Raw genomic sequence first — 12573 nt, forward strand, 5'->3', positions numbered from 1 at the left:
AAGGGAGTCAGCAGCACAAAGAGAACGCCTGAGGTGACAATGACTTGTTTTCCCTGCTTGGGGATAAACTCACATCCAAAATGTACTATCTCTATCCCTCTATTCAGATTTATTTCTCTCCAAAACTGTTTTTGTCTGCAAGTTTGTTGTTATGTGTAAAGCACTAATAAAATATTAGGCTGCTAAACTAGTCTACCCTTCCAAAGTTTAAAAAATATATGCATATTCTTACAAATAAAAAAAAAATAAAAAAAGTGCAATAAAAGCCTAAGAAAATGCTCATAATTTTAAAATATTTTATAAGAAATGTCAACACTTTTAACTCTTCTCTTTCTTCTTTCATCATTTCATACAGGCTTACGTTGCAAAGACAACAGCAAGAAACAAGTGACAACAAAAGAGAATGAATTCGACTATCTGAGATCATGTGAATAGCAACAGTACAGTACATATTGCAATGTATGAACCTGGAAAAGCTATCTGAAACATTTGAGCATAAACAGTTAAACATTAAGGGCAAATCAATCTGGCATTTTGCAGTGCTTTTTTTCTTCGGTCTTTGATGCACCAAATAAAATAAACAGTGTGATTTTATAGCTGCAGCCATTCCAAAATTAAATTATACAGTTTAATTTTATATCTAACATATATATCTTTCTGGCACCTGCTAAATGTTGCCAAGTGATGGACTGATAATCACCTCACTCTGATCAAAAATGAAAGAAGATGAAATATTTCCCATCATGTTTATTTTATTTCAACAGAACAGAACAATTCCACATGATATGATGCTAGCAATGAAGTGCTTATAAATAAACCATAGATACCATACATAACAACAGACCACCACCACCACACCAAGGAGCACACATTCACAGCAACACATTTTGCTTAATTCAGAAACGATTTCAGCATCAAACTAGAATAGGCAATTCCTGAAGAATTTGCAGAGTGAGAGCTGGCAAAGCCGTGAGCATAATTAGCTACGATCACAACCATGGCTGTTGCAACCATCGCTACCACAGTCTCTTTTGCAGCTTTTTCCACCTCCAACCAGCAGCAAAAATGTCCTTGAGCACCACCTATAGGTGATCATCTGTTAGTTGGTAGTTGAGAGGCCCGGTGCATCCGAATTGCCAAGTGCCTACACAATCTTTCAGTAGTCAGTAGACAGTAGCTACTATCTCTGCTGTATACTTTTGGTACCTACTGTTCAGTAGTTGCAAACAGTATGCAGATATTTGTTCCTACTTCATCTGATTCATTCAGTATGGAAGTGACATCATTTACGTTACCCGAACCAGCCGGATCCATCCGTATTTTTTGTTTAGCTTTATTCAAGAGGAGTAATGCACGTCTACTGTAAGGTAAACAAAATAACAGTAAAAGTAAAATAACATACAGTACATACAGGAAAGTACGAATGAAAGACAGTATTATAAAATAAAATAAACCAATAAAGGCATAAATAAATATGGAAATAATTATTTAAATAGAGGGGGAAAGATCCATACTGCATAAAACCCGGAAGTTAGTATCCATACTGAAATTTTCAGTATACTGAGGTGGACCCAAAAAATGCATACTGAATGACCACGAAAGTTCAGTATACTGAAAAGTACGCACTCCATACTGAACTGTAGCTATTCAGAAAGTATACTGTATAAGAAAAAAGCATTACAGCCAAAGTGTATTACAGCCAAAGGGTGGAGCAAGGAGAACTAAATGCATGTATTTCAGCCAAATTATGTGGAGGATGTTATTTATTTCATTTCAAAAGACATCAGAATTTTGAAATAGGCTTGTTTTGTTGTTACAGCGCCACCAGTTCAGGTATCATACAATTGAATAACATTCATAAGAAAGCTTCATCCTTTTTTAGCTCTGTTCCTGTCTTACTGGCATGTATCCATCACCAGAGGGCTCTGCAGACCTGGTGGCTGACATTAAAGCAAGCCTCTGAAGTATATTACATTGCAAAGGTTGCATGGCAGGACTCAAAGCTTGTCCAGCCAAGTTCAATGGCAGAGGCGTGATGGATGAGAATGTGCATGATAAGGTACTAGACGAAAGAGGAAACAGGAGGTTTGTCGATTCAGTGGGCTTGTCAGCATTCTCTAAGCTCTCTTCCTGACTAAACTGCCCATCGCCCTCGCTCCTAACACCCAGATCCAGGCTTTGGAGCTCAGGGCTGTCAAGTTTCAGATTTTGAGCTGGCTCATAACCAGAACAAACCTGAATGGAGCCTTTTCCAAAAATGTCTCCAGCCCCTCCAAACAGCTCCTGAAAAACGTGTTCCTTTGCTTTCCCTGTCTCCCTCTCGACCTGTCCGTCATAGTTTTCAGTCATATTGATGCTATCTGCTTCAAGGCTTTCCTGACTAACCTCCTCACTGCTGCACACACCTGAATCTAGACTCTGGAGCCTTGAGCGCTCAACCTGGAGTTTCTCAATCTTCTCGTAGTCAGACATTACCGGCGCAAGATCTCTTTCATTGCTACCTTTTGAGAGCAATTCTAGGATCTCCCTCTTTTTCCTTCCAATTTCACTCCTCTCCTGTTCTGTATCTTCGACTGCATTTTTGCTACAAACTGGCCCATAAGGGGTATCAGCAGCACAGGGGTCCAGATTCCCAGTGGTGAGCAAAGAGGCAGGAGGAGCGGGAGGAGGACACAAATGGGCATAACTGGGGTTGGAGAAACTTGAACTGGATGACTCATTGCTGCTTTTGCTTCTCATTTTCTGTAGAAGTGCCACCTCTGGCCTGCAGGGTGCGAAGACATCCACAGAGGAGGTGATCTCTTCAGTGGTAATTTTCAGCGGGTTAAAGAAGTTGGGGAAGTGAGGGCTCAGATGATTCTGCTGGAGAGTCAAATGGGAGGGAGAGACAGAATTAATTGGAAAGGTTAAAAAAAAAACATACAACATTAAATCTGCCTACACTAGAAGGTGGTAAAACTACAAAAACTGAAGGTCTACCCAATATTTGTCTATGCTTTCTTCTTCTCTTGCTTAAAAAAAAGAAAACAAAACGGAGGCAAAATATATTATAGGAGGCAAAATATATTATAGTATAACACAAAGATATGAATGCATGAAAATATCAACATTTGAGGATGCCTAGAGAATTTAAAACTCATTAAAACATTATCAGCCATTTGTTTTATATGGGAAACAATTAAGCTGGTACATAGTAAGTCTTTTGACTTATTTGACTTTGACTTATTACTTTTGAATAATGAACATATGTTCTTGTTTGTAATTACACAGCCTACATAAGCTATACATCTTGCTGTATGGTTTTGCTCTGACAGCTCTGATGCTGTCTTTCAAAAGTTCCCAAAACAAGTCTCTAAATAACAAAGTTGATTACTGTATCTAAAGCAGTCATATGGGATTGATGACCTAAAAGGAACCTAACAGAAGAGGTACTGATGCCCCCCTGTCTGGGACATGAGCTTGATGTAAAAATATGAAAGTATTATCAATTTGTGTGCCTGACACAAAATAGCTAATCTGTTTTGAGTTGTCCAGCGGACTTGAGTTTTGCGATGTTTAAGTGCTGTAAAAACATTTTTCCAGACAGCAAATATTGCAAAAGGTATAACAATTAAAATTCTACTGCAAACCATTGCACTTTAAAGACGTTACACATGGGAAAAAAATAAGATTTCATGGACTTACTTGGAAATTAACATCTTTTAGGAAGGATTTTGCTGGGTTTGGTATGGGCTGACCTTTGATTTTTGTTATCATATAAATCCTATAAGAAAAATTACATAAAGTTTCAGCAAAGTCATCGAAATGAAAATATTTGACCCCAATTAAATATTTGTCATCACATGTGACAGAAATTCTACTCACCAGATGGTTTTGTTACGTTTCAAATGTATGACAGCCAGGAGCAAAGCAGCCACTACTAAACATGCAACAATGCTAATGATAACCCCAGGACCATCTAGAAACACAGTACAGAGCATATTACATCAGTAAAGAGGTACACACAATGTATAAACAATGTATAAACCCCAAACAATGAATAAACCTCAAATATGTGTTGTATCTCTATGGACTATTATGTGCTGGAAGATAATAACAAACTAAGACGTTTATGTGAGAATCATTTCATTATGTAAACATTAAATGACGATAAGACATGTTTGTGCCAGCTCTGCAGTATGAGATGGGATAGATTTGAAATGTCAAAAACATACTGATCTGATGAAAAATTACAATAAAGCAAAATCCCCATTTCAGATATGAAAACACATTTTCCTTTAAATAGATGGTTTTGTATTTGCAGACTTTACCTGATGGTGGATTTGGTGTTCTGATAGGTGACACCACTGCAGAAGGACTCCAGTCACTCCAAACTGAAAAGCGGCTTTCTGGAAGTGCCTTCACTCGAACACGCACCTCGTACTTCTTGTCTTCTATCAGCCAAACCTCGGCTGAGCACTTCCATCCACACAGCTTTTCAATATTTTGTGTTTTCTGTTCAGAAGCCTCCTAAGAAAGGAAAATGTATGTTGATGTTCTACAGGCTCAAATTAATGACCATACTTATACTCTTTATTGGATTTTCTGTAACCATACTGTTACAACAATGTGAGCCCTTAGGGTCAGTGGGAATGCGAAAATTGGTGATCAATTTCAACATGTGATCTTAATAGATTTTTTCCCTATTTTAATGACTGTACTATAAAACGTAACTGTAAAATTATATCAAAACTGTACAGAGTGTAAATGGAAGAAAAAAAAGCCTAAATATTTAATAATAATACTAAATATTTCAAAGTGTATTCTCCTGAAAAAAAAATGTTCGAGGATTTTTTTATTTATCTGTTATTTCTCTACGTAAACATTTTTCTGAGAAAAGAGGGGGTAAAAAAGTTCATGCAGGCATTTTAAATTCACTTTGAAAACCTTGTCAACATTTAAAGTACTAACTAGACAAAAAATACATACACACCTTCCATGACTGATCCTCATGTTTCCACTGAAAATGTAAGTTGTATGACCGGATTTTATCTCTTTTCTTTACAATCCAGGACACAGTGGTAACGTTGATTTCTGGCTTTTGCGGAGGGTCCAGCTTTACTGCAATGACACACACACACACACACACACACACACACACACACACACACACACACACACACACAAGCACACATGCGCACACACACACAAGCACACACACACACACACACACACACACACACACACACACACACACACACACACACACACACACACACAAACCCATACACGTAGTTTGTTGAAGGTCATAATGAATAGCTTAATAAGTAGTCGCATCGTGTAGTAGTTATTGTACTCACTGTGATGAAATGGCTTGAATGTAATGTTGGTAACCTTCACAGCGTTACAGGTCAGGTTAATGGAATAGTCATTTGAGGCCGAAAACTGAGAAACGTAGGATAAGATAAGATGAGATAAGAGAAAACTTTAGAAAAAATACATTTTTTCATTAAAATCAGAATATGCTCAAAGTTCAAAAGTTTTAAAAGTGGAATTTTTTATCTTTAACTTGTCAAGGGTTGTACTATAAAACCAATATTACTAATCTGTTAATTAAAGTTACAAACAACAGCCTGCCTTCTTAGTGACTTTTTAAAAACATTTAAACTTCTGTGTACCCCTTTTAATGTGATATGTAGATGAAGTAGACTTACTGTATAACTGTGATAGTTTATATCCCAGTTTACTATAATAGTCTGTAAATTACTCCATTATATTTCCCGCAGAGGGATACAACTGGCAGGACGGAGCTTTTCCAAACAACATACCAGAATCAAAGTAATCAAAGTATTTAAAGATGTCTGATCATTATGTCAGACAGAGCAGCATAGCAAGATGTTATTTTAGTTCGAGTTTCTTTATATACATACTGTCTGTGTCCATTATGCACACCATTACTCAATATAGCCATGTGATCCAGCATAAAACAAAAGTACCGTAACTGTCTTTTATATTAAACACAAGGCATTTACTTCACAAAAGATCCTGTCTGATAATGTAATTTTAATATTCATTTTAGGTTTTCACTCACAGCTTCATCCTTTTTGAAGATCATCAAGCACTTCTTTAGTGCTGGTCTTGAGACATCAACAGACTTCAGGCAGTAGGAGGATATAGGCCTACAGAAAAAAAGGTTTTTTAAATGTTTAGGAATGCACTGAAATAAATGCTCAAAAATACTGACAAAAAAGCTGAATGTACCAGTATATCAGTGACAATTTTACAGGCTGAACCACTAAGGTTATTTTTTATTTTTGCATATAACATCATCATGTGTAAGCAGCAAACAGGGTGATAATACTATAATCAATATGTTGATTAAATCACATCATTTCAACCCATTGGTCTTTATCAAGTGATTGAGAGGGCACTACTTGGCCCTTTCTCTTTTTTTAAATGAAGCAATGCTCTATATGTTAATCTTTACTTTGGTTCAATGTTGCATTATATATCAACAGTGTGTAATCATTTAAAGCATTTTGTACTGTATTAGAACGTTTTGTCTGTGACAAATGGGTTGCTGCATTTATAACACATGATTTATTCATTTAAATTTGAACCCTTTTTTTGCACGATTGTTAAATAAATCTGGTATTATTTTTTTAAGCCCTGTTTCAATTAAGCACTTGCACTAACTTACACTTACATGTTCACATTAGATTTTCCTGTCCGCGATATATACTTAGTCATCTTTTTGGCTGTTATGTTGCACACAGTGTCACACTCAAGTGTGCTGTTCCACTCACAAGTGATGGTACGATTGTAGTCAGTGTAGCAGGAGAGATCTGTAAGAAATAAAGGAGAGAAGATGATATAGAATGGATGAAACCTATTATGCAAGATGATAAAATAAATAAGATATTGAAACTTCACTTACTTTTATGATTGGAACAATTCTGCCCTTTGATGGCGCAGACATGACACAAGGCAAGAAGAAGAAAAAACAGAGTGGCGTCCTTCTTTCTCTCCATTTAGCTGATCGTCAATCTCCTCTTTAATGGTTTCCAAAGCTTGATTACTCAGGATATGATAGGTGTCGGTGAATAGGTCTTGGTTCAGGTTCAAACTGACTGCTTCCGTCTTCTCCTCATTCTCTGAAGATGAAAGATACCGTCAGAGTCCAAAGTACCATCCAGAGTTACTGTAACGCCACTACTATTTGCGGTAACTAGTAAGGAATTAGTTGCTTTCCTTATTTGAATAACGCTGTTACAGTTACTGACATTAAAAAGCACTCGTTATTGTGAGATAGCCAATAACAGAGCAGCATCCTGGGAGAAAGAACGTTGAGCGTAGTAAACACAGGCAGTGGGGGGGGGGGGGGGGGGGGGGTGGGGGGGTCATTAGGTTAGCTTTCTGTCTCTGAAATACCGACATTATTTTCCCTGCTCGCATTAAATGACAAGAATACAGCTGCGAGTTGTAGTGTGTTGACAGACCAAGGTTGAAACACTCCATACAAACAGCTGGCTTGATTTAAAACACCGCCTGCTCCATGTTGTGTAATCGGCAAAATACCTGTCACAGCACCGTTCTGCCACAGCAACACTAAATAATCTGAACATTAATGTGAGGATTGAAGCAAAAAAGTAACGCTCAAGTTACTTTCCCCAGTAACTAGTTACTTTTATAAAGCAGTAACTCTGTTACTTTTTATTGTAGTAACTGTAACTAGTTAGTCATTTTCAGTAACTACCCAACACTGAACACACCTTAGAAATTAATGTCTTACCTGTTAGGTCAGCTGCCCAGGATGTAGAGCGGAGTTCACATAATCTTGAATCCTTAAAAAAGAACATCAGAAAATAAATGTCGTCATCATAGAGAGAGCAGCAAACCATCAACCTCAAAGAGAGGAACGATGTGAGATTGCACTTTGTGACGTATATCTAAGAGATTTAATCTAAAATCAACATCCAGCGTCACTTAGTCTGAATACAACCTCACTTCCAAGTTTGAGAGTGTCTGTGTGTGTGTGTGTGTGTGTGTGTGTGTGTGTGTGTGTGTGTGTGTGTGTGTGTGTGTGTGTGTGTGTGTGTGTGTGTGTGTGGTTTTATTTTGCGAATGGGGCCACTTTAAGGGATGTTTCCTTTTGTAGTTTACTAAACAAAAAATGTACCTATTGTAATGGCGATACTTTTTGTAGACCTAATAGATCAGTAAAAGCTGTTACAGGATTTAAAAAGAAAAATCTAAACAAATCCAACACTCTGATACTGGTTATTTAACTATTCATTCTATAATTTGTTGTTATTGTTCAATCTCTTGTACTTCCCTGCAGGCTGTCATCTACTCTATAATGTTATACATATTAACAAGCAGAGTATAGTGGTATATATCTCAAATAATGCCTATTCTCTTTTTCCCACATTTCCCCTTTGTGGCAGATTCCAGATTTATATGAAGAGTTCTGCTATTTACTTTAACCAGATCACATTTAAACAGGGTGTGTGTCAGTCTGCAGAATATCAATAACAGTGTAAAATTGGTTCACACCAAACTTATAATGTACAATTTGAATTTCTGTGCAGACAATATTTATTTTTCCATTTCCGTGTTCAGGGGAATTCACAGGTTCTTGCTGTAGCCGGGTCACCTGTTTCTGTGGTTTATTGTTTAAAGGTCAGAGTTGTTATTTCTGAGAATCTATTTGTTCCTTTATTCTGACAGGTGCACTTCCTGTAAAAAACAACTTCCCTCTCCTAAAACAGTAGCTATCTGACTATTTTCTCAGAAATCATAGTCATCATTGAGTCCAGAAACTATATGCCATATAGAAAGCAAGCAGTTGTGTAAGTAATCATTAAGTTGAATTATTAAACATGTCCCTTTTTTATTTTTTCTAAATCGCAAACAAAAAATCACTAGTAAAAGAAAAAAAATGCTGACAAAAGGCAAGTAAAGTGTACCACTGCATGAAATTCAGGTCACTATAGCGCAACTCTTGCTTATAAAGGACCAAAAGGTTGAAACAGTATCAACCAAAATGTGTTAGTTGTAGTAGTTTGTATTTTTCTTAAATAGTCATGTCAATATTCAAGTCTTCATAGTAGATCCCTCAAGGACACAAGATACTCTAGATGACTTCAAGAAACTTCTAGGAAGTTTCATATTCTGTATGGAGGTTAAGTTGCTTCTTCATTATGAAAACAAACAAAATAGGTTTGTCCTGTTCTGAATAAGGAGGACAAAAGCTGCGGCCAAAACTGTTAGTTATCCAATTTATGTTCTGCTGTTATTTGGTCACTAAGTAATACGCATTTTCTCCCAAATCGAGGGCTACCTGAATAAAACTATAGTCGCAAAATGACACGCTCATGAAAACCTCTGCACGGCTCATGTGAGTTCTCCAAACATGAATGGGAGTAAGTGATTAAAGTGACTTTGAACGTGGCATGGTTGTTGGTGCCAGATGGGCTGGTCTGAGTATTTCAGCAACTGCTAATCTACTAGGATTTTCACACGCAAGCAACTCAAGGGTTTATAAAGCATTGTCAGAAAAGGCGCAAATATCCAGAGAGTGGCCGTTCTCTGGGCCAAGAATGGCCTCCACAGTCATCAGATCTCAATCCAATAGAGCTCCTTTGGGATGTGGTGGGACGGGTGACTCGTCCCATGGATATGCAGCCGACAACTCGGCAGCAACTGTGTGACGCTATCCTGTTAATATGGACCAACATCTCTGAGGAAAGTTTCCAGCACCTTGTTGAATCTATGCCATGAAGAATTGAGCCAGTTCTGAAGGCAAAAGGGAGTCCAATCCGGTACTAGTAAGGTGTACCTAATAGAGAGGCGGACGAGTGTATTTTCATATTTGACCAGATTTTATAAGGCTGCTGTACTGGACTACTGCAAACAAAATGTTGTTGTGTTTTATTTTACAATAACAATAAAGTGCCTATCCTATCCTATCGTGGTCTCAAAACAGTGCTAGTCATCTAACAAATGTGAGAAAAGAGTGAATATACTTATTTTACACATGTTCCATTAAATGGTTGTGAAAATGGAGATGATATGATACATTGATATGAGGACACAAAAAATAAGTGATTCGGTTTCTCATTGACATAAAGAAAAGTTGAAGAAAATAAGTTGTTGGGCCTTAAAAGAGATATTCATCATCTTGTTTTCTTTGAGGAGTACTTCTGAAGTTTATTGGAACTTGAGTCATATAGAAGTGAAACTTAATCTGAAATTAATTCAGTCAGGGTAATCTCCTTCTGTGACTACCATATCCAGTGAAAAACAGTCATTGACCCAAGTCCAGTGTATCTGTTGTAAGTTCTCTCTTGTTCAGTCAACTCACGTCTGATGTCATGAGATTAATGACACCATTCAAATTCATGCTGTTCAGTCTACAAACTTTCCCAATTGAAAGGTTAGTTTTTATCAAGCATTTCCCAGCCTCAAAGATTGAGTGACGATAGTGAGGGTTAAGCAGAACTTTGAATCACATTACCAAATAGAGTCTGACTTTGTAAGCCAATATCAACCCCAAATCTCTCTCTCTGTTTAACCGCTCTTAGGTTTCCATTTATGTGTCGACTTCTGACATTTTGGGTTTCCCCCAAACCCTCTGCGACTTTCAACTCTCTCTCTCTCTCTTTCCCCGTCACTCTCTTTCCTTTTCCTGCCTCATTCTTGAAAAAAATCAACCACAAACTACACAGACACACAACTGACAGGAAAAACACATCCTCCACTTCTCAGAAAGCGTTATAATACGAAGAACAAAAAAAACCTTAACCATTCAACAAGTTTGATGTGCCTTTCTTTCACGTACACACATTATGCAGTAGTATTGACCCTTGTGGTGGCAGGTTTGATGCATTTTCTGATTTGTCGTATCAGCTCCAATAAATCCCATAGATGGGTTTGGTTTTAAAATTAAGCTGGTGAGAGAGACTAGAAGTAAGTAGTAATACCCAATGTAACACGACAGACTGACCAGCTGACTTGGGGCCCTATCGTAAACCCAGCAAAAATGTTAGCTTTTTTAAAGGGAAATGTTTGGAACTCTTTTGGATTGATTTCTTTGAAATTTGGAGCAAACATTTCTCTCTACCAATTAAACACCCTGTTATCCATGTTTGTGTCTTTCTCTCTTGGTCCTCACTCCCCCACACTGTCTGGTCACTTGTGTTTTTGCTCTTTCCCCTTCTCTCACCTTCCCACATACCAACCTACACATACCGTACATCTTTCACTTCCTATATCATCCAAAACTTCCAATACAAACATTTAAAGTGTAAGACAGGCATAGAGTGATAGTACAGAAAACGTTATTTGTTGATGTTATGAAAAACCTCTTACATAAATGAGAGCATTTTAATACCAAACTACCCTCATTAGTGTTTTTGCAACATACAGTTGGTTGTTTTAATTGTTATGTGACTCTTGATTTAAAACAGTCTCAGACTAAAAATAAATAAATATCAGCTTGTTTCCACTTTTACATATTTGAAAATAATTTCTGATACCTTTTAATTTACCAAAGGCTCTCAGCCATTGACATATTTGATGAGCATATGGTTTAAGTGCTAGCAGTCACGGAAAGTTCTAAAAAAGGTTAGCAAAAGGAACTATAGTTCACATTGTCTTTTCAAACGTTATTCTACTCGGAAGTGTGTCGAAATGTTGAAATCCAAAATTTATCAACAAAAACTTGTTGTTTCATAACTGTCTTATTATCATTGTTATCTTCTTTGTAAAACCCTGAAATAACTTCTTATCCATCATCATGAAAAGCCAGAACACACGTTATCACCTTCATCATCCACCTCCCTGCTTGAGCATTATTTTCTCTCAAACAGTTACTCATTCATTACACTGAAAGAAGTTTGACAAACAACCAGAAAATTGTGAAAACAAATTGAAATAAGTTTAAAAAAGAACTTACCTGTCCAGTGTTTATCTTCCCTTTTAGTGACTTTCATTCTTTCAAAATGATCCAACAGTCTTCCTTATGTCATTCAGAACGTACTGATTATTGGTCTCTCTTCGCAGACTCAAGTTATGATAACGTGCTATATGGGAAAGAAACCTAGCTTGTTGTGGTTTCACTCATGTAAGCATGAAACTAGAGAAGTGGAGGAAGGGTGGAAATTTTTAAAACTTCTTGTGAAACCTCCCCTTACCCCCCATCTGCTCTGTAGGAACTTAGATTAACACCATAGTCCTCTTCCTGTGTAAAAATGCAAAGTTTAGCTACAGTTTATATGTGGGTCAGCACTCCATAGTTGTTGATATCAATTCTGTTTCCTCCAAAGAAAGTACAAGTTTCCTCTTTGTCTTTCCCCATGTCTGTGTTCTTGGAACATGCCTGCTTCCTCATTATTTTAAAGTCCAGCTGAAGCATTATTTTTTTCACCAAGCCAATAAGCTCTGTGACTCCTGACTTTTAACCAACATATGTGATTATAGCTCAAGTGAGGAGTTTATGGCTGGTTATGAAAAATAAATGAATACTGACGCCTCTTTATGACCTATAAAGGCAAAAAATGACGCTGCAGGGGAAAGAACATTTTGTGTCTC

General features: G+C 37.1%; 1 protein-coding gene across 4 annotated transcripts; it reads right to left on the reverse strand.

Moving 5' to 3' along the window:
• Positions 1-732: 732 nt before the first annotated feature.
• Positions 733-12306, reverse strand: LOC109991792 (uncharacterized). Of its 4 annotated transcripts, none has more exons than XM_029279256.2 (11): positions 11939-12306; positions 7772-7823; positions 6917-7133; positions 6686-6833; positions 6071-6158; positions 5340-5424; positions 4973-5100; positions 4311-4509; positions 3865-3958; positions 3685-3763; positions 733-2859 (listed from the first exon to the last, which is right to left on the reverse strand). In XM_029279256.2, the coding sequence occupies exons 3-11, from the start codon at positions 7008-7010 to the stop codon at positions 1879-1881; spliced, it is 1896 nt and encodes a 631-aa protein (XP_029135089.2). In that variant the 5' UTR covers positions 7011-7133; positions 7772-7823; positions 11939-12306; the 3' UTR covers positions 733-1878. The 4 variants fall into 4 exon arrangements, with proteins under 4 accessions (XP_029135089.2, XP_029135085.2, XP_020499833.2 ...); XM_029279252.2 differs by having other exon boundaries at positions 733-2862; positions 11939-12302; XM_020644177.3 differs by having other exon boundaries at positions 733-2862; positions 6686-6824; positions 11939-12296.
• Positions 12307-12573: the final 267 nt, after the last annotated feature.

The sequence above is a fragment of the Labrus bergylta genome, chromosome 1 (genome assembly GCF_963930695.1).
Source record: "Labrus bergylta chromosome 1, fLabBer1.1, whole genome shotgun sequence".
Lineage (NCBI taxonomy): Eukaryota > Metazoa > Chordata > Actinopteri > Labriformes > Labridae > Labrus > Labrus bergylta.

Bases quoted from the DNA above. Each gene is read 5' to 3' on its own strand.
- LOC109991792 (XM_029279252.2), bottom strand. From the start codon at position 7,010: ATGGAGAGAAAGAAGGACGCCACTCTGTTTTTTCTTCTTCTTGCCTTG. The intron at 5,101-5,339 runs GTGAGTACAATA...GTGTCATTGCAG, and splicing joins ATTCAAGCCATTTCATCACA to TAAAGCTGGACCCTCCGCAA. The intron at 4,510-4,972 runs GTGTGTATGTAT...TTCCTTTCTTAG, and splicing joins ATGAGGATCAGTCATGGAAG to GAGGCTTCTGAACAGAAAAC.